The sequence below is a fragment of the Cyprinodon variegatus genome, unplaced genomic scaffold (assembly GCF_000732505.1).
Source record: "Cyprinodon variegatus isolate N-32 unplaced genomic scaffold, C_variegatus-1.0 Scaffold315, whole genome shotgun sequence".
Classification (NCBI taxonomy): domain Eukaryota; kingdom Metazoa; phylum Chordata; class Actinopteri; order Cyprinodontiformes; family Cyprinodontidae; genus Cyprinodon; species Cyprinodon variegatus.
In genome coordinates this window covers 221,623-245,265 of record NW_015150768.1, presented here as the reverse complement: position 1 = coordinate 245,265, position 23,643 = coordinate 221,623, and the positions used below count along the sequence as shown (strand labels likewise).

The window sequence follows — 23,643 nt, the reverse complement described above, 5'->3', positions numbered from 1 at the left end:
CATATCAATTAGAACAATACTGCATATCATAAGAGTAAATCAGATTTCCAAATATTAAAAATATTTCCATGTTGCACAGGTTTCCTGACTGATGGAACTAGAAAACCCAAAGGCTTAATTATAGCACAGCAAGTTTGCTGTACTACACCCCGCCTTCCTGTTAGCTACTGAACTCACTTCCTGTTTAAGTTAAAGCCTGAATGAGCCACAGTCATGTTTTTGTTGAGAAAAACTGTTTCCTTCCTGGCCACATACACCCTTTGTACTTAATTTAGCTGATTATCTAAAGACTACAGCAGTTTTAAATTGATCTTTACTTTGAGTAAAGCTCCTTCAGCAACCAACTTTCTCATTTCTTCTTTTACATGTCAGTACTTAGGTATTATATGGTGGCAACAAACTCAACAATATCTATGCAATTTGTTTAGAAGACAACTTGGATGCCATATTTATTCATAATATTTTAGGGCAAACCCAATAATATATTTTGGTAGTTAGCTGGCCTTGATGCCTAAACCCAGTCTAGTCACCAGGATAATTAAGATGGCTGGATTGGTGAGGGCATGATGAAAGTAACTGATATTTTTATAATTATGCATCAATAATATCGTAATATCAGTTTTTATAAATATTCGGAACCCCTTGTTCTGAAGGTTTTATAGTCTGAAGTTGAACTGTTCTTTGTTTATGCCATGCATTGCAGTCCTAGGCACAGATTATGTTATGCAATTTTGAACCCAACAATGTAAACATCATCAATCATCTATTTTTCTTTTTCTTAAATAAAGCCTCAATGTTTGACATTGCAACATAAGTATGCTCAGCTACTCAGAGATAGTTCCCAATCTTAGCTTGAAGATGGAAATTTCCCACTCATCTTCAGTAAAGTTAGTAAAATCCAGTTTAATCTGTTAGCTATGCAGTCCTTTCCAGTGGTTCGAACTCTCTGCTTACTCTTTATGCACTGCATGATTATAACACTGGCTCGTAAAGTTTTGTCATGACTATTTCTTAATCTGAACGTTTTAGTTCTTTAATTCCTCTTTTGAAATTGAAGATCTTTGGTGAATATTTATTTTTATTTTAGGTTGAATTCTGTCTCTTTCTCTCCTGTCCTTTAGTGGGTCAAACACTTGCCTTTTTTTTCATCCATCACCCACCTCTCTGCCATGCAGACCTGCGAGAGCTTGTCTGGAATGTTGTGTATATACCCATTATGTTTCTTCTGGTTCCTCCCTGTTTTCCTGTGTCTCAGTTTATGCAGGTGGTGCTGCTAAGTACCACCTGCTACTAAGCAGGTTGGTGGTCAGCAAGGGAAAAAGGATCTCCGTGGTGAAGCCTCGGATATGCTTACTAGAAACTGTTAGCTAAGTTAATCCTATCTCACCTTTTGGTCCCTTGCCACTTTGACAGCAAAAATAAATTGGGTCTTTACTAATGTGTGTGCACACAGCCATATTCATCCACAGAATCCTATCCATGTTAACTGATGTACATGTGTGCATTAACACTGAAAAATTACAAAAGTTACATGGAAACATTTTTCCTACATTTTTACTCCCTCTATTGTTATTTCAAAAACATAAAATAGATACAATAGGCTCACTCAGCTCCTAAACTCCAAACAATCCCATGATGTGGGATATTATCGCAGCCCAGACCAGAGGAATGAGGAAATCCCCCTCAGTGTTTAGTCTCCAAGCTTCGCCTTGACTTTGCAGTTAACCTTTACTCAGCCATTCACCACAGCAGCTTGGCATGCAGGCCTGTTGACTCTAGATAAGAACATGCAGCACCTTAAATCCAATGCTTCAGAAAACTAACAGCTATGTTAAACCTGCAACCGCATCTTCTTGATAAAGTTTTATTGTCTTATAAAAAACAATAGTAATTTCCTGCAATTCTGTTTTTTTAGCTAATGGATAAAGAATATATTCCAGCCATTATGACTAAATTTTTCTACATTTTTTTTAAAGAGGGAAGCAAACCACCAGTTCACCATAGGCATACAGTCAAGTCAAAAAGATGTGGAATTTTAAGTGCATAACACTTGCACTTATCCTTCTTATACATCATATTGTTACATAGTCAGATCGGTCTACAGATAAACTTTTGCTGCAAGGGTTTCAGGATTTGGATACACAATATCTGTCCCACAAAGTGTGTGACCGTCATTAAGCATGAAAATTATCAATATGTTGTCATAAATTAAACAAACTTAGAAACTCCAATATGTTACGGTGTGTGGCTATCACATAAAATTACCATTTTCCATAGAGTTTCTTTCTCCTTATCATCGTTTTTCTCAGTTATGTCCTTTCTGGAGCTCTAATTACACGATTATGACATCACTCCTCTCTGACTGTGAGAGAGAGCAACCCTTACACCACATCTGGCAATGTTTGTCTTTCTCAAACTTGGCTGGCCTATTTTTTCTCTTCTTCATCCTTCACATCTTAGTTCCTTCCTCTTTTTCATCTTTACCCCTTCTCCTTTATTTCTTTCTCTCCAGTTTAGGAAGCAACATTTTCCCACATAGGCTGGCACTGAAAGGGCTGAGCCATTGTTTCCTCCTGAGAGGGGGGGAAGAAAGACGGGGGAGTGGAGTGACTTCCCGGCTGCCAATGTTGAGCCTCTGTCAGTGTGAGAAAAAAGCAAAGACGACTTGATGATGACTAAGACTCGATTTAAGGGATTAAGTGTAGCTAGGAAGATTTAGAGGCTAAATAACCTTTAGCAAGCCTTTTCTTCTTTTCCTCTTTCACCTTTTTAATGAAGTTTCTTTTTCTCCTCTTTCTCTGACAGGTTTTAACCATTTATACAACATCAAAACATGTTATATATAGATTAATGAAAAGATAATGCAGTAATGTTTTTGGAGGTATGAATAAAACCATAGAAAATGTATGTGCTGTTATATGTTGATGATTAATAAGGTTACAGTTTTAGTCCTTTCATAAATGAACTAATCTGAGTATAGTACCATGCTCTTAACACACTGGATTGTCCTAAATAACTGCTCTGTCTTTTTAACTTGGATGTGAGGAGGGGTGTGTCTATGGAAGCAGACATCCTAAGGGAGTGTTGTGGTGTAAGTCAGAGGGCAGAGGCTCCAGCTATGTTCCCAGAGATCCAGAAGTTGTTTGGAGAGCTCCGACAGCAGCCCGGGAGAAATGCAAAACAAATTTCAGTCACACTTTTCGGGGCTCAGAGTGGATCCAGTGGACCATGTTTCACATTTTTAGTAAATCGTAAGTGTTTTTTCTTTATTTTAATTACCTCTTTCATGCCTGTGCGGTGGTCGATAGCTGCAGCTCCAGCTGTTGTGGTTTATGGGAAAAGAAAGTTTTTCTGCATCCACCCACAGTTGACTCTGGCTGCATACAGCCTTGCTTTAGCTGCCTAAATGTCATAAAGTTGTTGCTGCATGAATTATACATGCAAAGAAAGGCTATGATGGTTAATTAAAAAGAGGAAAATTACAGAACTCCTCAGGAGCCGAGAAGGGATGTAAGAAAAAAAAGAGACACGTTTAGACTTGAAGGTGTAAAAAGGAAATTCATCGCCCGAGGCGAATCTTGACTGTTACGTTCCAAACAAGAGCTCAGTATTGACCATTTAAAGTCATTTATCAGCAAAAACTATGTCGTCTCCTTAGCTCCTGTAATAATGTAAAGTATGCTCCAATGAAAAGACAAAGAAAGTAGAATTTTATTTACTGACATTGTGGGCTTGATGTTGTTGCCATGAGTTCTGCCTCGCTGTGTGGGAAGCCCTCCTTTTCCTCGCTGTGAACTTGAGTGCTCGCCTGTTTCTTTGTCCGGTGCCACAGGGGTGTTTGAATATTCAGGTCAAGAAGTCAAAAATGCACTTCCTCGTCTCTTCCACTCCTGCACATGTTGTCCTCTTCCACGAGTATATGCATGTATAAGGTTAAGAGAAAAGATCTGTTGCTTGTAGCTAACTTATCTCAACTGATTCTAAAAGATTATTTTCTATGTTTTCAGGAATACGTTTTATATACATGAAATACTGTCATCTAAAGGGGCAAGTTTCCACATTAGGAAATAAGCACAGATGTTCTTATTGATGCCGTTATACTTTCAGCATTCTCAGCTTGAAGTATGCAGGCAACACCGGGGTCAAAGCTGAGTCATACATTACATGTTAATATATGCTGATAATTTTCTTATTGTTGCACTTGATTAGTTTTCCTCTTACTTTTACAGCTGAAGGAATTACATAGAAAAAAGTGTTAATGGTTGAGGAGGAAAGACAAAGAGACATTTCCGGGTTTTAGGGAAATGCATATTAACATTTTATGTATTCTATTAGTACACCTTCTGTTATCATTATTATATCAATACCAACTTAGTTTATGTATCTATTACAACATTGTTGTAATAGATACATTTGTACATTTACCAATTTATCTGCTGAAGCAGTGACCTCACTGGAAAAATTATCTAGAAATAAGCTAAAATTTCTTGAATTAAGTTCATTTACCCTTAAGTTGAGTACCGTAGGTAAATGAGATAGTTTGCCAATGGAATGAGTCTTTTTACTCTTAAATAAGATATTTAGATAATATGCACTTGAAATAAGACAATACAATTGTGTTTTCTTATTTTAAGTGTAAATTGTCTTGTTCCATTGGCAAAATGTCACTTTTACCTCCTCAATCCAAGAACAAATGCACTTATTTTAAGAAAAAAATGACTTATCTAGATTTCCATTTTCTCCAGTGCGTGCAGTACATTCCTTTATAGATTATAGATTTAAATTGATCCTTTGACAAAATCTATGGGTGAGCACAAAAAAAAAAAAGTTTGGTAGCCATCTTTCTTCCAGCAGCAATATGTGGAGAAATGGCAGCACTGTATTCCATTTCACCAAAGCTCGACTAACTCTGGTAAATTAGTAGTACCATAAAGGTACTACGCAATAAAACTGACCGTAAAATGTTATTAGCTTTAAAAAGAAACATTTATTAAACATGTGTCTTGCGTATGTCTATCTTATGAGGGCAAGATTAGTAACCTAATATCCACCTTAAAGGTGTTGTGAGCACCTTTTCTTATTTTATATATATATATATATATATAAATATATGAAAAAAAAAAACACAAACAAAACAAGCATCTGTTGAGAAATATGGTTAGAATTTCCGTAAAAAATGTTCAGACTATTATGTGACTTTGTTGTGCTCCTTTATGACGAGGACAGGGAACCACAGCACATACAGTACACTGACTGCTGCTACACTAGCTGACAACGCAGGCAGCAGGGAAGAATCAGATGTTTCCATAGATATATTTCAGTCACAAATGGAGAGAGACGAAGGAGAGTCAGATGAAGAGCGTCAGCTGTCATCAGATGGCAGAGCACATGCTTAGGACGCGGCTCTGTACATGTCGGAGCCACTAGCAGAGCTGAAACCAGCATAGCAGTAAAAGAAAACAAAAAACACAGATGCAGGTCAATCAAAGCAGCATAGGGGAGCTTAGTAATGTATTTCAGCCTTGGAATCTGTAGTGATGCATATATTTCAATGTTCCATATGCATTTATGTTTCAGTCTTAGAGTGTGTTTTTATCAATTAAGTTCAGCGATAAAACACAAAAAGGGGAAATTTTAAAGAAAAAAGTGTTTAAGCGTTTTAAAGTACAACTTTTATCTTTAAGGCATGTCCTCTGCATGCTATGTTCATACCATATAAAAGCATTTATCAGTAAAAAAAAATGTATGACATCTGTGTATTACAGATGAGCAGAACTGGTTTATGGTGGAGTTTCTATTGTTTTCTGGGAATAAAATTAAAATAATTGGCCTTTGGAACAAATCTCTTATATTAATCAAACTTTTTTTCCACTACAATACCTAAAGTTACTTTAGTTACATAGATGCATTCGTACTTCCTAAGCCTTGATCTTCTCTCACAACAGGCTTTGCTTTGGCAAGCCTTTCATGTTAGATGCATAAAAGGCATGCAAATAGCATCTCCAGCTAAGTTTCTTCTCCATATAATATATATCAGGCCCTCTGAGTTTTCCAGAGAACAAATTTTTTTCTTGTTCAAGTCAGTTTGCAGAAACGTCTTCAGATTAAAACAGGCTGTGCTTGGTCGGGCCATTCAAGCTGTGCCATGTCAGTTTTATAGGTCTACTCATGGCAGCGCTCTTCATTTTCCCTCCAATAAGAAGCGTAAACTTATATCCGGTGTACCATTCTTACATCCAAGCAGCAAAAAACCATTTTACCATATTAGCGCTGTTTTTTGTGCTGGTGTCTACCTAAACTGTTTATAATAGATTTTTAATGAGAATTAGCCTTAGCTAAAATGTTGTAGTGTGTGACATGATGCATGAAACATACTTGTCCCTATCAAATAAACAAATAATAAATAAATAGATTTTTAAACAATGAATTATCTCTGAACTGTTCAGCATCACATCAATTTGAATAAATAAATCTGCACATTTTGGGTCACAAATATCTTTTATTATGTCTTTAATCCCAATAAATGTAAAATAGCACCTAAGTGTTATTAGGATTCTTTCCTTCAATTCTTTTCATTTTGATGGAAAAGCGTGTCACAGGCACTTTAAGCTTTTTATAAGCTACCTAGATGTACCTTTCTCCAGCTCCTGAGGTTATAATGTTACAGGACAGTTTCTCAAACTGCTGACACACTGCTGGCCCCTGGAGTTTCATTGTAAGGACTGCTGAACAGCCCAAAGTCAGTGATAAGTTAGTTAACTGGACAGTTATGGGCCTAATTAGGCCAACATTTTCACCATCCTGTCTAACTTTATTATAACCATTTCATCTCAGGCCTCATTTACATCCACTTGTCCTTGTCTTCACTCCACTATGGTATTTCAAGACACTGGGTTCTCTGCAAAATATTGGTATCATAAACCAACTTGGAATGAGTGCTTTGTAGATGCAAACCTTTTATTGTAAGTAGATTAATATTTATTTAGTTAATCTTTAAACATTTAACGTTTTAATTATTGCTTTATTTGGGTATTGCCTAATTAAGTATCTTAAAGCTTTGATTCACCATTTCTTGATTATTATTCAAAATAGTAAGAAATAAAATAGCCCTCACAAAAATAAATACCTATTCATCAAGTTTTCAAAAAGAGGTCTGATCCCTGCTTTATTTTGTATTCGTTTTAGACATCACATAACATTTTAGAGGATAAATGTTATTTTCTTAAATTTTGTCATATTATATATTACAATCTTGCTAGATCCATTCCTTTGCAAAAACTGGATATTTAACATATAAAAAGACATGGAACAATTTAAAGACCTATTCATATCAGCAGTGTAGATACTTCATGCTTTGTTTGCATCTGGCAAACTTGCTAAAAGTAAATTTTCAGGACCATCAACACATAGTGACCAACTTGAAAAAGCAATGCCCTTATGGGATTTCCACAAGTCAATATCAAACCTAGGTATACTCTAGATATAATCAGATAATATAATCAAACAAGAGTTCTTCTGGTTTATGAGGTACAAACATGGTTTACGGAAGCTAACTGTTGCTTTCAAGTGCTGATAATGTAAAAATTCACTTTTTCTCTTCATTTGTGATCTATCAAAAGATTTTCCCATTTATTTATTTTTTTTTTATAGGATTGTGAGATTGCTTTGGTGATAACTTAACCAAGGGTGATTAAAAAGGTGGTAGAGCTCAGAGTTCCTTTTTATTTGCTCTTTGCTCTTATACTCTGAAAATATATGTCCCTGAGGGGAATAAAACAATCTTCTAAGCTAATTAAATTCTAATGATGACCAGAATCAAAATCAAGTTTATTGCCAAGTAGGTTTGCACTTACAAGGAATTTGACTTGGTGTTAATGTTGCTAACAAATTAGATATATATCCAGAATACAACATCTATAGCTATATACAATATAAAACATAATATATACTATATACAATATGTAGTATATAGCCATATACTGTATACACAGTAGACTGTGGGTAATGTAACACAGGAGGTCTAGAGATGCTAAGTTGATGTAGCTTCTAGGTCCTGAATGGGTGAGGGAGAGAGGTAGTGTCAGTGTCAAGGTGGTCTCTGGGGCTTGTTGATAAGGCTGGTAGCAGATGGGAAGAAACTGTTCTTGTAGCGGGAGGTTTTGGTCCTGATTGACTGCAGCCTCCTTCCTGAGGGAAGTGACATAAATAGTTTGGCTGAGGTGAGAGGGATGATGATATACTACTCAAGGTTTTCTTTGCTTAAGTTAAATTATTGTAACATACAAACATACATTGTTTCCCCTGAGCTGGAGCTAGAACGAAAAACAATTAATTTTGAGTTTTGGTAATGAAACCACGTAGGACGCAGACAAAAAGAAAATATCATCATGTCTGTGGTTGTTGGAGCTCTAATGGGTCCAATTACCTATATCTGCTTGCCTGGCATGTCTTCCCAGGGTAATAAATTATTAACAGTCTTGCATTAGGCAATTGCAACAAGTCATTCTTTCAAAGTGAAAACTCTTAAGAAGTCTCTGATAAATGGTTTAATCAGTCTGGTTCTGTCTCTGAGAGTTTTTTATGGCTTGGAAAACTCTGAGTCAGTATGAGGCTGCAATAAGTAGCATCCCTCCAGACTGTTTGACCAACAGTTTTAATGTTTCTGATCAATTAATGTGAGTTTTTTTCTTTGTATGTGCTGCATTGTTTAGATTAACGATGGTGCCATAACGCATTGGGATTCATCAGTATGGCATTTGGTTTTTTAAATTCTCTATTTCTGTATTCTTCCCAAATTACCAAATAAAAGAGCTGGATAGTAAACAAATGTTGCAGAATGAGCTGTTTAAAAAGACTTAAGTAAAGAAATTAGAGAATATGTTAAATGAATTATCACACATGTTTAAAAACTCAACCGCCTTGCAGATCGTCGCCGAGTATTGATGTCCTTTGCAGTTGGCTGGTTTGATCACATTTGCAGCCAGCTGTTCTGTTCTCTTTCAATCAGCTCGCAGCTCTGGAGCCAAACCCCAGTCCGCTCGCAGCGGATTGCTCTCCTGCAGTGAGTGCCCTAGCAGATGTTACACCGAATTAGCTCCCAACTTAGCAGGGAGTCGGCGCTCTTGCTGTAATCAAGCTGCGTAGGTGTGTGTTTTCCACCAGACAGCCTGGCTCAGCGACCGCGTTGTTCTCCAACCACCTGATCTCAGCTACTAGCCAGCGTTTTATCCAACAGTGAGACATGTCTGCCAGGAGTCTGAGTCAGGCAGCTCTATGGGCATCAATTTCTGGGCCTGGAGGGTTGATCATTTAACAACCTTTTCTTTTTATGCTTGTCTCACTTTGAAAAAGGTTCGTCCTTGTTTTTACATACTTCACAATCTTTCATTCCGATTTTTCTCTTCTGCCTGCAAATGAAAAGCTTCCTTTTGTGCAGAGCTGCTCTATCTTTAGCTAATGTTTGCCTCCCTCTATAAATCTCCCTTCTTTACATTTTTGTTCATAAAAGCATTTAAACTAGTGCTTGGCACAGTTATTCTTATAGTCAGATCCCTCTTTATTTGTGTTCCTGTAATCTTTCTTTTGTCTTTAGAGCATAGGGCTGATGCCAAAAAAATATATAAAAGGACACATATCTTTTAGCAGTGATGCATGGGCATGCTTGATGCACACATTTAAACATACATCTCTGTGTTTCCTTTCCCTCAATATCAATTAAGAATCGTTGTGGCCAACGATGGATAAGCAGAAAAAAATAACTTTTAACTTTAACCTGGCTGTTACATATATGTGCAAGTATCTATCAAAATAGTTCCAGATTAGGCAGTGGAGATTCAGACTCTCCTGCTTGCTTTTCCAGCTGCCCTCATCTGTAGACATCACCCTTTGTATTCAATATTGAAAGAATTTTGTTCTACTATATTCCCCGTCTGACCTGATTGGTTACCGAAGCCTGTAGCTACTTGTCAGCACAGCTCACACATCCACCGTTCTGCACCAGTAGCATCTGACAGCACCCCATTTTGCCTCTTTCCCCTGCCTCCCCTCGAACCTCTATTCCTCCTGACTTTTTGCTACTAGCCAGACGTTTGTGTTTGTTGTCTATATTCTCCTGCTGCCCCTCAGCCAACTGTTTGGATGACAGATGGCAGGTTGATACACCAAAACTCTTCTTTGTGGCTTTGCACTGAGTATAAATGCCAATCTGCTGTTGAGGCGAATGGTGGACAAGGATTGGAATTAAAAAAACCAAAAAAAACACAAGATCAACCCAATTAGTGACACTAAACACTTTGACAGACAAATCAGACCTGTTCAGGTCAAGTGAGCAATTACTCCCCTGACAAACTTATCTGCTGAGACTTCGCTTTGCTAAAGTATTTGCTCATTTTGACCAAGTGCTCATCAGAGCTTTGGAATTAATGGACATTCTATTTCACAAAGCTTTCATGCATGAGTAATTTCCAATTTGTTGACTTGCTTGAATCTGTAGTGCATCTTTTTTATATGGAGCGTAGGGCAATTACCATTTTGTGTGTATAAAGCGCTTGTCTCAATAGTATTTTTTTGTCTTTATTGTTGGAGTCGTTGCCTGTTTTTTATGTTAAATGGCTCGACAGTAAAAACTGCTGTTGCTTTTTACAACCAATTTCTTTTTGCATTTAATTTTGCAATTGTTATTACTTGCCCTCAAAATGTGTCATTAAGAAAAAAGGTTGCTGCTTACATCTCTAAAAGCATATTCCAGCATAAACCAATCTATCTAAGATATTTATAAACACAAAGCAGGATTAAAAAGTTAGTTCCTTCATGTTTTGCCATGCATGAAGAGTGGGGCGTGTATAAACTACAGGTGAATGTTCTGCTCATCCCTGGCTGCCCTTTCCCTTCAATTTTTCTTTTTCCAAACAAAAATTATCAACAGCAGAGGCGAGTTCTGTTTTTTTTTTATTTTTATTTTTTTATATATCTAAGATTGTTTTGAACAAACAACATTATTACTGCTGATTACTGCTGCCTTGAAATAGCAATCGTAAGTGCAAGCAGTTGCCATATATTCAATTGAATTCATGTATGTGAGCAGTGATTTCCTAAAGAGAATATAGATCAACCCTGCAGCCAATTTATGTTATTAAAGATGAGCTATTTTCAAGCATAAATCTCCTGTTAGTGACTTGATTAAATTAGTTATGTACTTAAAATACTCAGCAGCTTTACATTTAAGTAATAAAAAATCTAATGTTTTGTTGTAGCAGTTTTCTCGATAGACTAGATTTGACATTCCAAAAAAAAAAAAGGAAAAAAACAATCCACTGGACTTTTGTTTCCAAAGTTTGAAGACGTTTCCCTCGCATCCAGGAAGCTTTTTCAATTCAAAGTGTCAGAATAAGCGTTAGAGTTTGAGCCTCTATATAGTGGACCAAAAACGTTTGCATTGGCTTAGAAAACATGCAAATTGAACCAAACGAGGGAGTTCCCCATTTGGAATTGGAATTTGAGTTCCTTGTTAGCCTGTAATACCCGATAACTGTCTATGTCTCTGAAAGAGGGTTGTTAGAGGGAATTGGTGGCCTGGCTGAAACAGGTGACACCACAAAAACACCTCGCCTTGGAAACACAAATCCAGTGGATTATTTTTTTTTTTTTATTTTTTTACGTTTTCTTGAATGACTATGACCTGGATGACTAAGAATCTTCACCAACATTTAATGTGACATTATAAAAAATCATCTTTTTTAAACTGATTTTTTTGATAGGATTATGGTACGTTTACTCGACCCAAGCTTGTTGAACTGTTTTTAAAAACATGGATTTTTAAGTTAACCAAAAGATTTATGGTGCTTGTAATAGAGGATTTCTTTTTTATGTTTAAATTTAAAAAACACTGTCTGAGATTTAGAGATATCCAATTGGCCTTTTGGTGACTTCCACCAGATTCGTTTTGCTTCATATTTTCCAATATAGATTTTAATGAATGTTCAACTTTATCTTGACTGTTTGAATTTAAACTGCTAAAAGAAAGAATCTTCTCATCAAAATCCCAGTAGACCAATTTAACCTTAGTCACTTGGACATGTAAACATGTTCATAACGAATCACAGATTTGTAAATACAAAGGAACCAGTTGTTTTGACTCTTAACACAAAATGTAGCCATTGCCAGAGACTTATTTGTAATCTAACAAATGTTTGACCTGTTTTTGATGAGTGTTTGTTTAGAGGGTGATATTAGGAAGTTATTGGTCTGCCCCTCTTTGACTGTTACATCAAACCAAAATGGCCTGTAAACACTAGCCAAGAGAGTATTTAGAGCAACAGAGAATACTCAACATTAGGCCTCCCCCTGCAATAAGACTTTTGCCTTGAAAAAAAGAAAAGTTTGTTACTGGAAGTTATGTCAGCACATTAAACTTTGGTCATTTGGTTTAAGTTCCTTGTTGCATGTTTCTGTGAAATGAGCAGCACAAAGAGATTGTTATTTACCCTATGAAGATTAACAAGACTGCACATGTACTGCTACGTGCTGAAGCAGTGCCTAACAAAGAGCAGGAGCTGCTTAGTTTGACGGATTCTAAAGCCACCGCGCTACATTAATTCATCTTATCTCGAACATTTAGTAGAGTATAGTCTGGTGTGGCACATTCAGCTATCTATTAAAAGTTCCCAATGGCATACAGCCTATATGGGACCTAATGTCTCAGACTATATTATATCCCACTCTGGCTATCAGATTGACTTCTCTTAACAGCTTGCAGAAGCAAAGCGAGCTGCCCAGACAAACCCTTAATCCATTACTCCTCCACATACTCCTGAGCTCTTATTCATAACTGGGTTTCTATCGAACCTCAGCAGAACACTGTCTGTCTCCATCTTACTCTGTGCTGATAGGACTGGATCTAATGCAGATATAAATTCCTAAGCAGCTGTTGTGCATCTAATCTATATGGTAGATAAACAGCCAACCAGGTGTTCAGTAAAAAAAGAAACTCTGCTAGCTATACTAATACGGAAGGAAAGGCGCTGCTTTTAATTTTGCACCTGCAAGTTGCACTGACATTTCCTTTCCTTCTCAGTGTAAAGCAGTCTGACATGGTAAAAAATCATGAACCAGCCCTGTCTGTGTATTGTTTTTTTTTTTTTCATATTTTAGTGGCATTTTAAACAGATGTTAGTCGGGGGAAAACTAAGACTTCTGGAGAACTAAAACACAGAGTGGGAATAATTGAGAGTCAGTCCATAAAGAGTTTATATTTGTGATTATATTTAAATATAATCTGACTAAAGAAACATTTATCTGTACAGTAGGGTCCACATATTCTGTAAATAGTATAGTCTTTCTCTTTATGAGCAGATGTGTGTGCTTTCAGGTCATGTTATTCTTTTTGCTCACTTTTATTTTAAATTTTCTAAGGAAAATGCAATCCCCTCATTACAGTAATCATTATGACTTTAATTTAACATTTTGAACAACAATTTAACAATAAAAGGCTGCACTTTAATCACCACACAGCAAGGCTGCCACATAATTAAGGTCATGTCATACGAGTGCTAGACCTTTCACATGCTATTGATGCACACAGATTTAGGTCTTCTGAAAAAAACTTAGCAATGAATAGTCCAGTCATAACATTATTTAATCTGATGCAACACCATAGAAGCAGTTACAGTAAATGCATTTCGAGCAGTGAAATGTTATTCTTAAATCATCCGTACATTCATGTTCTATATTTGCGTTATCCCTCTGGATCTCAGGAGGCTCGTGGCTATCTTCAGTAGTCAGTTGGTGAGAGGCAAGGCTACACACCTTAAAAGGTGCTAGTCTGTCACAGGGCAACACAGGGACACAACAATAAACAGACACATTGAGACCTAAGGGTTATTCAGAGGAGCTGCTGATCTTTTAATATATGTATAAGAAAGTAACAAGCTGAGGTCAAAGAATAGTAATGAGCACTGTCATGATAAAACACAACATTATACATTTCATTTTTTTTTCTCATTTTTCATATATACTAACCCAATGTGGCTTTATTGACAAATTCAACACCCCATTACAGTCACGTGACATTCTATGGGTCTGGGACATTAGATAATCTCCAAAATATAGGTGCTGCCTGGTCATTCTGGTACAAATGCAACACCATTTGGAACTCTACTTCTGCACTGAAAGGGAAAATATGACAAATTAGATGATTACAACATTTAATTTTAATGTTTTACACCATTTTAAACCAGAGATGGCAAAAGTACTCACTTTTCGTACTTGAGTAAAAGTACAGATACTTGTGTTAAAAAAATACTCTGGTAAAAGTGGAAGTACTGATTAAACTTCTTTACTCAAGTAAAAGTAACAAAGTACAGGCTTGTAAATTTACTTAAAGTATAAAAGTAAAAGTAGAAACCACTTTTTTCATGCTGTTTTTTAAATGGATGTCTGGCAATAGGACTAGATCTCTGTTGTGTTCATTTTCAATCATCTCGTCGTCCATACTACTATGCTAACGCCACCGCCACCAAGCTGCAATGATTTGCCGCGAATAAATACCGCCGAATCTGTCGATTTATCTTGTAGTGGTGCGTCAAATGCAGCGTAGATCCCCATCCAATTAGATTGAATTTGGTATTGATGACATGAAAAATAATAACAGTAACTCCATTGAAATGATTCAAAACTAAAGTAACGAGCCAATATTTTAAAATGTAAGGAGTAGAAAGTACAGATATTTGTGTAAAAATGTAAGGAGTAGAAGTAAAAAGTCGCCATAAAAATAAGTAGTAAAGTAAAGTAAAAATATCAGAAAAATCTACTTGAGTACAGTAACAAAGTATTTGTACTTCGTTACTTTCCATCTCTGCATTAAACTGATATGGAGCCTGTTCGTACATAGATTTACTAGTTACGAGAAAATTTACCCATCATAGTTAAAACTGTAAAAAGTTAATGAAAACCCTTGTCACATAAGAGAAAAAAATAGAGATGCTTAAATGATTCAGAATATGTTTAAATTTTACATATTTTAAAAGTTTATAGGAACAATGAACAGTCCGATTAGGTTAGTTTCAAAACTTATCAAACTGTCCTACTTTGATGGAAAGGCTATTTTGACATAGCAGTACTGAGCATGTCTACAACAGATGAGGAATACTATTGGAAGTTGTTCTTTTCACTATTTTTTTTTTATTTTTTATTGAAAGTGTCTTTTGCACTAGAGTCTCAATGGCCAAGGTAACTGCAAGAGACAGTCAGGTTTTCCTTTAATTGAGATTATTTTTTGTAAATATAATAATTATGCTTATATAATTTGATGTAAATGATAAATGCTACTAATAAAAATTTATCAATCAGATTTATGTCTTTAATTTGAAATAACCAAATACTTTTTGGTAATACCTTTTTGTTTTTTGGATTTGTTGCGTGTCCTATATCCAGACATGGTGGGTGGCCCACCCCAGCCTTTGTTTCTCTTTTTTCTTTTTCCATGTCTGATCTCATTTTTATTAAAGCAGGATAGCTGTGGTAAGCAAAGAGGAGAAAGAGATGTCAGCAGGGAGTTAAAAAAGAGCAGTAAACATACATTGGCCCTCTGGGGCATACAGGTGTGCCATGTTAGATCCAGCTCCTACAAAAACAACAGACATGAAACAGTAGTGTATAACAGCAGGGGGTCTGAATAGCGTCTTTTATAGTGTGCTATAGATCTTTCTTCTGTTCAAAGTTGAAGGCTGAGAAAAAATTGCCTTTTGGTGAGTTTATTTCAATTCATATCTTAATTTAATTGTGAAAGGCTTTCAAAAGGGGTTCACACTTGGATTAGTTGACAGACAAAGGATATTAAAAAGCAGTAATAGTTCTGAATAGATATTTGCCGTTTAGAATAAAATACCTTATTTTATTTTGTACTGGTTCTTTGTGGGGGAAACTAACATTACATGACTTATTATCTCTTGCTATTGCATTTTCCATACTGATAATACCATGAATTAAAAACAGAATAAAGCTCAAATAATAAAGGTTCTGTAAATAGACTTCAGCTGGAGCAAGAGAGGTTGCATTAGTCACTTTCTGTATCACTGCTCTTACCTAATCATTTTATTTTCACAAGTTGAATAACTTTTCTTTTATCTCTCCTGACTTTCCGAGATATTGTTTTCCTTAACTTCTCTGAAGAGTTTTGTTCCTAACAGGCACTTGTAGTTTCTTGAATTCCACAGTCTAGCACATCACCAGCAAAAGCATTTGAAATATCTAGAAGTTTAGAATTGAAACATAGAAGGTGAAGCCAACAGGTTGCCAAACAAATAGAAGGGTTAGACAGATACCAACAAATAAAGAAATCTGTCAGTTAGAACTTACTGAAAAGCAACAATTCCTTCTGACCTCGGTTGAACACTCAATGAGAAAAATCCATTCAGCAGCACAGGATAGGGGTGCTGAAGGACATTCAAGGGCGCAGAATGCCGTGTGACGAGGATAGATGATGTTGGGGGGTTGGGGGGAGGGGTGGGGGGGGGCAAATATGGGAGAAAGGAGAGGATGAAGCAAGCAGGTCCTTGCTTTTAACGCTGCCTGTCACTTGCAGGGGTCGGCTTGGACAGTGTGTCAGACACGCTGATGTGGCTTCAAAAGAACAGGATTCATACGTCAGGTGCTCTTTTATTGCCATTTATAAGAACTTGCTTTTTGAATAATAGGCAGTAAATTACACTTTGCAGCGCAGTTTAATACAATGCAATACAAGATGATAGGCAGCGTTATTATTCATCAATTCACACGCTCACAGCCTCCCACCGTTTGCAGTGACACTATTGTTCTCATAGTATGATATGAAGAGAGAAAAAGCAAATGCTCATATAAGAAGGAACTATGTTCCCTTCAGAAGATGCATCCTTTCGTTTTTTTCTGTAATTTCACATAATATCGAGCCACATGCTCTTAAAATTGTGCCTGAATGCTTGAAATGTGAGCGGAGCTTTTTAATTAAAATGTTCTGCAGTGTTTACAGAAATGTTTCATCCTTATCATCCTTACTGTATGCAGGCATTTTAACAGATTTAGAATTGACTTACATTCTAGGAAAGCATTAAAATAATGATTTTTTTTGGGTGGTATTTTTAGATTATCCTGCTCCATTTAGCAGTGTTGCTGATCAAACACTGGTTTGCAGCTCAGAACAATGGAAAACTCTGATTTTGAGCAGCATTTGTTCATATTTCATCTGGGAAAGTAGGGCTTTATATTACTTGGCAGTCATAAAGGATCTTATTTGAGAATTATGGAATACCTCAAGGCTCTTTTCAGGTTACATTTAATTCACATCTAATTGTGTCACTTCAGTCTGATTGTGAAATATTGGACGATCTCTTACTCGATGACCCTCAACTATCTATTTCTGCATCCCTGTATTACAACAGTCCCTTAGATGCACTGAGTCAGAGTATCCATGTAATGAGTAAGTGGGGTCAGACTCTGAAATCATGCTAGAAAGTCAGAAATTGCAACTTTTTGTCCCTAAACTCCTAGATTAGATATTACTATCCAAATGATTTCATTATGGCTGAAAAACGTAGAAATCAGACTAAAATGTTATGCACTAAATACATTTTTATTACTATATAGTCTTACCGTTTTCTGAAATGTACTGCCAGAAAAAGTTTATACTACTGTAATGCAAACATAGAACAAATGCTGCATGATTCACATTATACGGCTGTTACTGTGTCTACTGGTTTCTGTAAAGTCATGCTAAAAACAGTTGGTTGCTTTAAATGGGGCAATAGAGAATTATAGATATACAGCTATATATAAGAGATTTTTATGCTAGTCTTTCAACATATATCTTGCTTTCAGAGTATTTTTTTTCATCTGCTTCTTTATTTTCCAGTGAAACACTGAATCACCCTCTGAATGGCACTAGACATTTAATCTTGACTTGCCTTTAAAGCTCTTTAATACCGTAGCACAAACCTTTCCCTTCCTTTCTACATGGTTGACAGGCTCTCTGTGCAGTTCTGCCCAGCACCCAAGCAGCCAATCATAAAGCAGAGGAAGGAATACACACACTTTCCCTGCACAGGAATGATCAGAATCAGTGTTTTTGTTTTTTAAGTGTTTTTTTTTCTGTTGAAGTCAGATTTTACGGACGAGATTAAATTTAAAGTCTTTGCCCACTTTAACATCGGACCAAGGATTTGACAACACTGCAGAACTGTAGAAAAGATTTAATCTGTCAGTACATCTGCTACATTTTTCCTGGAATGCTTCTTTTTGACAATCCTCAGAAAGAAGTGTATTAAGCGCATCGGCTCTCATAGACCTACTGGCTTATTGTGTAATCTGTTCTTAGAGGGACCTGTTAAATGATTGTTCTCACTCATTAGTCTTGCAGTTGACCCTTTCGTCTTCATCTTAGTGTCCCTGAAGACATGTGTAGCTTGTCTGTTGCTGCCTTTTCCCCCTCCAGAATATTAAACATGTGATTCTCTTATCAGCATGAAACTGAATAGAACATGGATGATGTCAATGGCAACAGGGAGGACATAAGTAAACAGTTGTGATTACTTGAATTTTTCAAAATTTTTATCATTTGAGGTTATTAGGATTTTATTTGATGGAGCAGCTCAACAAAAAGTGGATTATTCTGTGCATTATAATGAAACAGAAAGAAGATTCAATCAATCACGGTCTGTACTGAAACTGCAATCTCGTTTTCAATGCAAATTGTAGTTGACAATAGAGATTGGTTGATTGATTGATTGATTGAAAGAAAGAAAATCCTTTTTGTTATTCTTTTATTTTGTTATTTTACAAATAAAAATCTTAAAATTGTGGCATTGAATTAAATTTAGCCCCCTTAACTCTGATTTCCCTAAATAAATTTTAGTGTAATAAGTGGTACCTCAGAAATATACTACTTGCTGAGAGTGGAAGCCCATTCACTCGTGATTTAAAACTAATAATGCACATCAGTCTGCGCACCCTTAGGTTGAAATAGTGGTTGCAGCTTCATGGTGACGGGGTGCTTTTCTTAATCAGAGGACAGCTGGTCAGAGTTGATAAGTAGATAGAAGGAACTAAATCCAGATCATACAGGAAGAATACTGTATCTGCTTAAAGCTGCAAAAGGGATTAAAATTGGCCAAAGAATCATTCCAGGAAGACAATTTTTTTATGCCACCCAACAAGCTACAATATATTAGTATTCTACCTGACCTTGAGCTGTTCTATATAGAATATTTAACCAAATTACAAAATGACAGGGACATACCCAAAATGATCTGCTGCTTTCATTAAGGCAAAAGGCAGTTTAACAAGTATAACCCAGGGGGTATAGTACACAAAGAGTATTAATTAAAACAAATGTACTCTACTAAATCATTTTCTTTCATTCCATCATGATATTGCATAAATTATTATGCTTTTATCACTTATATCACATAAAATCTATTAAAAAAAAACACATGTAAGCTTGTATTTGCAAGTTAATTTTATGGAAAAAGGTCCAGTTGTCAGGACAACATAAAACTTTTTTTAGTATTATATATAATCAGTGTTTGATGCACAGCAATCACATGCACTGAGATTCCCTCGCTTCAACTCTACCAACACACAGAAAGTAGGACGGCATCAAAAGCTGCAAACAGTGAAGAGCTCTTTACTTTGTTTTGTAATCTTCTTTGGCAAAAATAAACAGATGAAGAATTGAGCCCTGCGGTTGCATTTGTCGGGGGATTGAAGCACTTGAAGATGCACGCCGAGTCCTTATCACTGTTCGATTGAGAAAACATTCAGAGTGTGATTTTGGCACCTCGGTTCTAAATTTCTGGGACTGTGATACATAAAAATGGGAACGCTAACTGGAAGCAGATGTAATTAACTTTTTCTGACACTTTAAAAAGCAGCCATCCAGGGTTTTTGTTTTCTGCAGTCCTAAGTGGGGAAAAAAAAAGCAAATGAAGTAACCTGGCAGAAAGAAATTTCAGCTCTAAAATTGGATTAATCAAGGTCATTGAACTCAATTAGCCCCACAGATCCCACTTGTTTGGAGTAATCAGTCAGGGAGGCCAGGTGATACCAATTTCAAACCTTGAAAAAAGAAAATCTTTACAAAGTTAACATAACCAATCCTCAGTAGGTAAGGAAACTGATTTTTTTAGGTTAGCAAAGTAATTAAGAAAGGTCAGTGAAAATAGAGACACTACAAACCTTTATGTTCTAAAACATATCCTGAAAAAGATATTCAAACCTGCCGTAGCTTAGAGGTGTTACTCCCTGTTACTGAGAAGGAAACTCTGCTTCCAGCTTTGCTGGATCCTTATTGGGCCAAATTTAGACTAATGGTGTTTTCAGTCAGTTTTAGGACGTTGATATTCTAATGCAGAGATAAAAAAAAGATCAAGAAGTGTGATAACCACAGGCTCAGAATCCAATATGGCTGCTGTGCTTTTTTAAAAATATTTATAACTGCAACCCACAATTTTATTTTATTTTTTTACATCTTATCATTTTCTTAAAATCTACGGGTATCGAACAAAGCATGGACATATATTTCTTTTTTAAATACACTATTGTATACCTTAAAAATACATATAAAAAGGTTCACTCTGCACAAGATATGTGGTTTATTTTGCAATATAAGTTTTTTTTCTGCATAATGTATCTGCATCGAAACAAACTCTTATAAATGTGTTTTTACTTCTATATAAATCAAAAGCATCCAGATTATTAAACTGGATGCTTCCTCAGACATCATGACTTTTTCAGCTATTATCAGCGCTTTATTTTTCTGGCTTTTTGTTCCATTTATTCTTCTTTAATCTGTGAGTAGTTGGTAAGCCTATGCCACACTTTTCAGCTAACTTGACATTTCTATTTATTCGAACCAGCTAACTGACTTTATATAGGTTTTATGCCAGATTATCTTCTTTACCTGGGATTAAAACCCTATTCTCTCCTATTAAAGTCAAATACTTGAACTACACCACAGAAAGACAACAACAGTACTGTCAAATATATTGAATATGATAGATTAGTAAAAAATCTATGCTAATAATTCCTATATTGAGATTTTTATCACCCTGTTTTTGAATTAGCAGCATGTGTTGTCAGTTTAACTTTATTGATTTTTACATAAATATGTAAAATAAAGGTTGCAAAGCATCCCTCAGCTCTAGTCTCAAAGTGAATGCGTTAACATGTGCTGGTGTGCAATAAGTTGCAAGCTTGTCACGCTGTGAGCTTGTCAGCTTCAAGGCAAGTGGCCTGCCGCTGTCATCCTCACACTCTTTTCTTCACACTCACCATGAATACTTGCTTTTGCATATGCTCCCTCTCCTGTACTTCCTCTGCTCAGACTCTGGACGGTGACTCAGTTCTCACCCTGCTCTGCTCTCCTCCTCTTGTAGATCTCATCTGATGCCAAGACTGAAGGAGTCTCGCTCCCATGAATCACTGCTCAGCCCCAGTAGTGCTGTGGAAGCCCTGGACTTAAGCATGGAGGACGAGGTCATCATCAAACCTGTGCACAGCAGCATCCTCGGCCAGGACTACTGCTTCGAGGTGAGCCGCCGCTCTTTTCTCCACATGAGACTTCAAAGGCTAAATATGTAGAATCATTTTTGAGAGTTGGACCTGCAAGGCTTTCATACTATTTTGGTCTTTAGAAAAGGTCTAAACCGCTGTTCTTATCTGCTCAAAATCCATCTTCTAACAGATGCAAGTGAAAGAAAAAAAAAACAACAAAAAAAAACCCCAAAAAATATTTTTGTTTCATACATTTCATTTGATCAAATTCAGATAATTAAGTTTTTTTCTATCACTGATTAAAGCTAGCTGTAATGCATGCTTTAATACTTTAAATACCCTGTTAAAAAGAACATTAAATACATATTATTTTAATGTTGTTGTATTTCAATAAAGTACCAATGCTGAAAGTAAGAAAACAACGATTAGTTTTAACATTTCGTAAGTTTAAGTCAATATCAAATCCAAACTTTATTTATATATCATTTAAGAACCAACAGGACCAAATAAATGTACAAAAGCAGAAATTCAAGAACCATTAAATTATTAAAAACAACACAGAAAATTAAAGAGAAAACATTAAACCAAATAACACCAACGTCATTTTCAGGTTTAAATGCCAGAGCAAAAAGATGAGACTTTAAAAATGATCAAAGTGGAATCCTGTCTGATGTTCTGGATCGGATACAGAGAAAGATGTTCATTTTATTAGCAATGACACTTTTTTATCTTATGACGTTTTATCACCTTAAATCAACAAATATTTATGTACTTTGGAACTTTATGTGAAAGATTAACATAGGGAACATAATGAATAATTAGATGTGATGAGTAAAATCTGTAGAATACTATATAAATAGTGTGGTATGCCTATAGAGATTACCCCATCCCTTTCACATTCCTAAATAAAACAAAATGCTGCTATATAGAAAGCACCTAGGTGGTAATAAGAGGCCTTCTGTGGTTCATTGAAATGGAATTAATGATGAATCAGGGTGAAGGCAGCATCACGTTGCTTTATGATGGACAGGGAAGGGTTCCTGGGAATGTGTCAGGGGTTTAATGGAGTGCAGGGATAATAAAAACATGTTAAAGCTGCCAAAGTCCTAAGTCCTGACAAAGGTTCAGTTTCCAGATGTGATTCAATTTAATAGGATGGCTTGGATACAAAAAAAAAAAAATTCACGTCAAAATCAAAGTACAGATTTAAATATAACTAAGACTTACAGACAGGTTTTGATAGAAACTAGTCAGCTCTTCTAACTAAGGTTAAGTTTAAAAACAGGAAGGGTTTAGTATGTAAAGGGTTAAATTAGTTGGCAGAAAAAAGTTGTTCTTAAACAAACCATTTCCACATGTATCTGAAAACAAATACATGAGTTTGTGAATCAAAAATCCTAAGTGAAAAGTAGAAAAAACAAATTATAATGTTAAAAAGATCTTCAGTACAGAATTCTGTTTCATTGTTGTAACTTCTTTTCAAAAAACTTTTGAGATCCAGAAAATAAATGAATGTGCGATTATTAGCAGGCATTTGGTATTTCTATAATAGATCCAGGAGAATTGAGAAATATCAGTTGATCTAATTATTACCTCGACTATAATTCTGTATCATTTTCTTCTCTAAAATGTCATCTAAAGAAAAAAATACACTCAAAAAATGAAAAGGTCAGACATCTTATTAAGTATGTGTTCATACTAAATTGAGCTCATCAACAAAAAGGAAACTTTCACCAGAAAGTATGTTATTGTGAATAAAAAAAAGAATTAACATAATTTAAAGTATTAGATTTAATTTTCTATTGCATTAATTATAGACCAGAGCTAACATGGGAAACTTCTGTTTTTTCCCCTCTTAATAGAAGGGAATTATTCCAAAATGTAAAAGTGAAATGGCCATAAATGGGTTTTTCATTGTTTCACTCCATTTCTAAACGCTCCAGTTTCCTGAAATAGTCCCTTAGGGATACTTTCACTAAATGCTGCTGCCTGCAAACAGTACACCTACTGTTTTGTCCACACATGCATAAAAGCATCAGAATAAATTCATTTTTCTCTCATTTCTCAAGATTTAACAAGTTTGACTTTTGGTTTTGAGAAAACTTTACTCGATTTTTTAGACTG

The 23,643-nt window shown here is 35.8% G+C and overlaps 1 protein-coding gene across 12 annotated transcripts in view; it reads left to right on the top strand.

Annotated features, from left to right (window-relative positions):
- Nucleotides 1-23,643, top strand: part of dab2ip (DAB2 interacting protein) — a 199,028-nt gene that overhangs the window by 131,253 nt on the left and 44,132 nt on the right. For 11 of the 12 annotated variants that reach the window (XM_015384535.1, XM_015384531.1, XM_015384544.1 and 8 more), the window contains one exon: nt 21,402-21,555. In XM_015384535.1, coding sequence (XP_015240021.1) covers nt 21,402-21,555 — 154 coding nt within the window. Of the gene's footprint in view, nt 1-3,104; nt 3,252-21,401; nt 21,556-23,643 lie in introns of those variants that run through there. The other variant, XM_015384543.1, reaches the window with a different exon arrangement.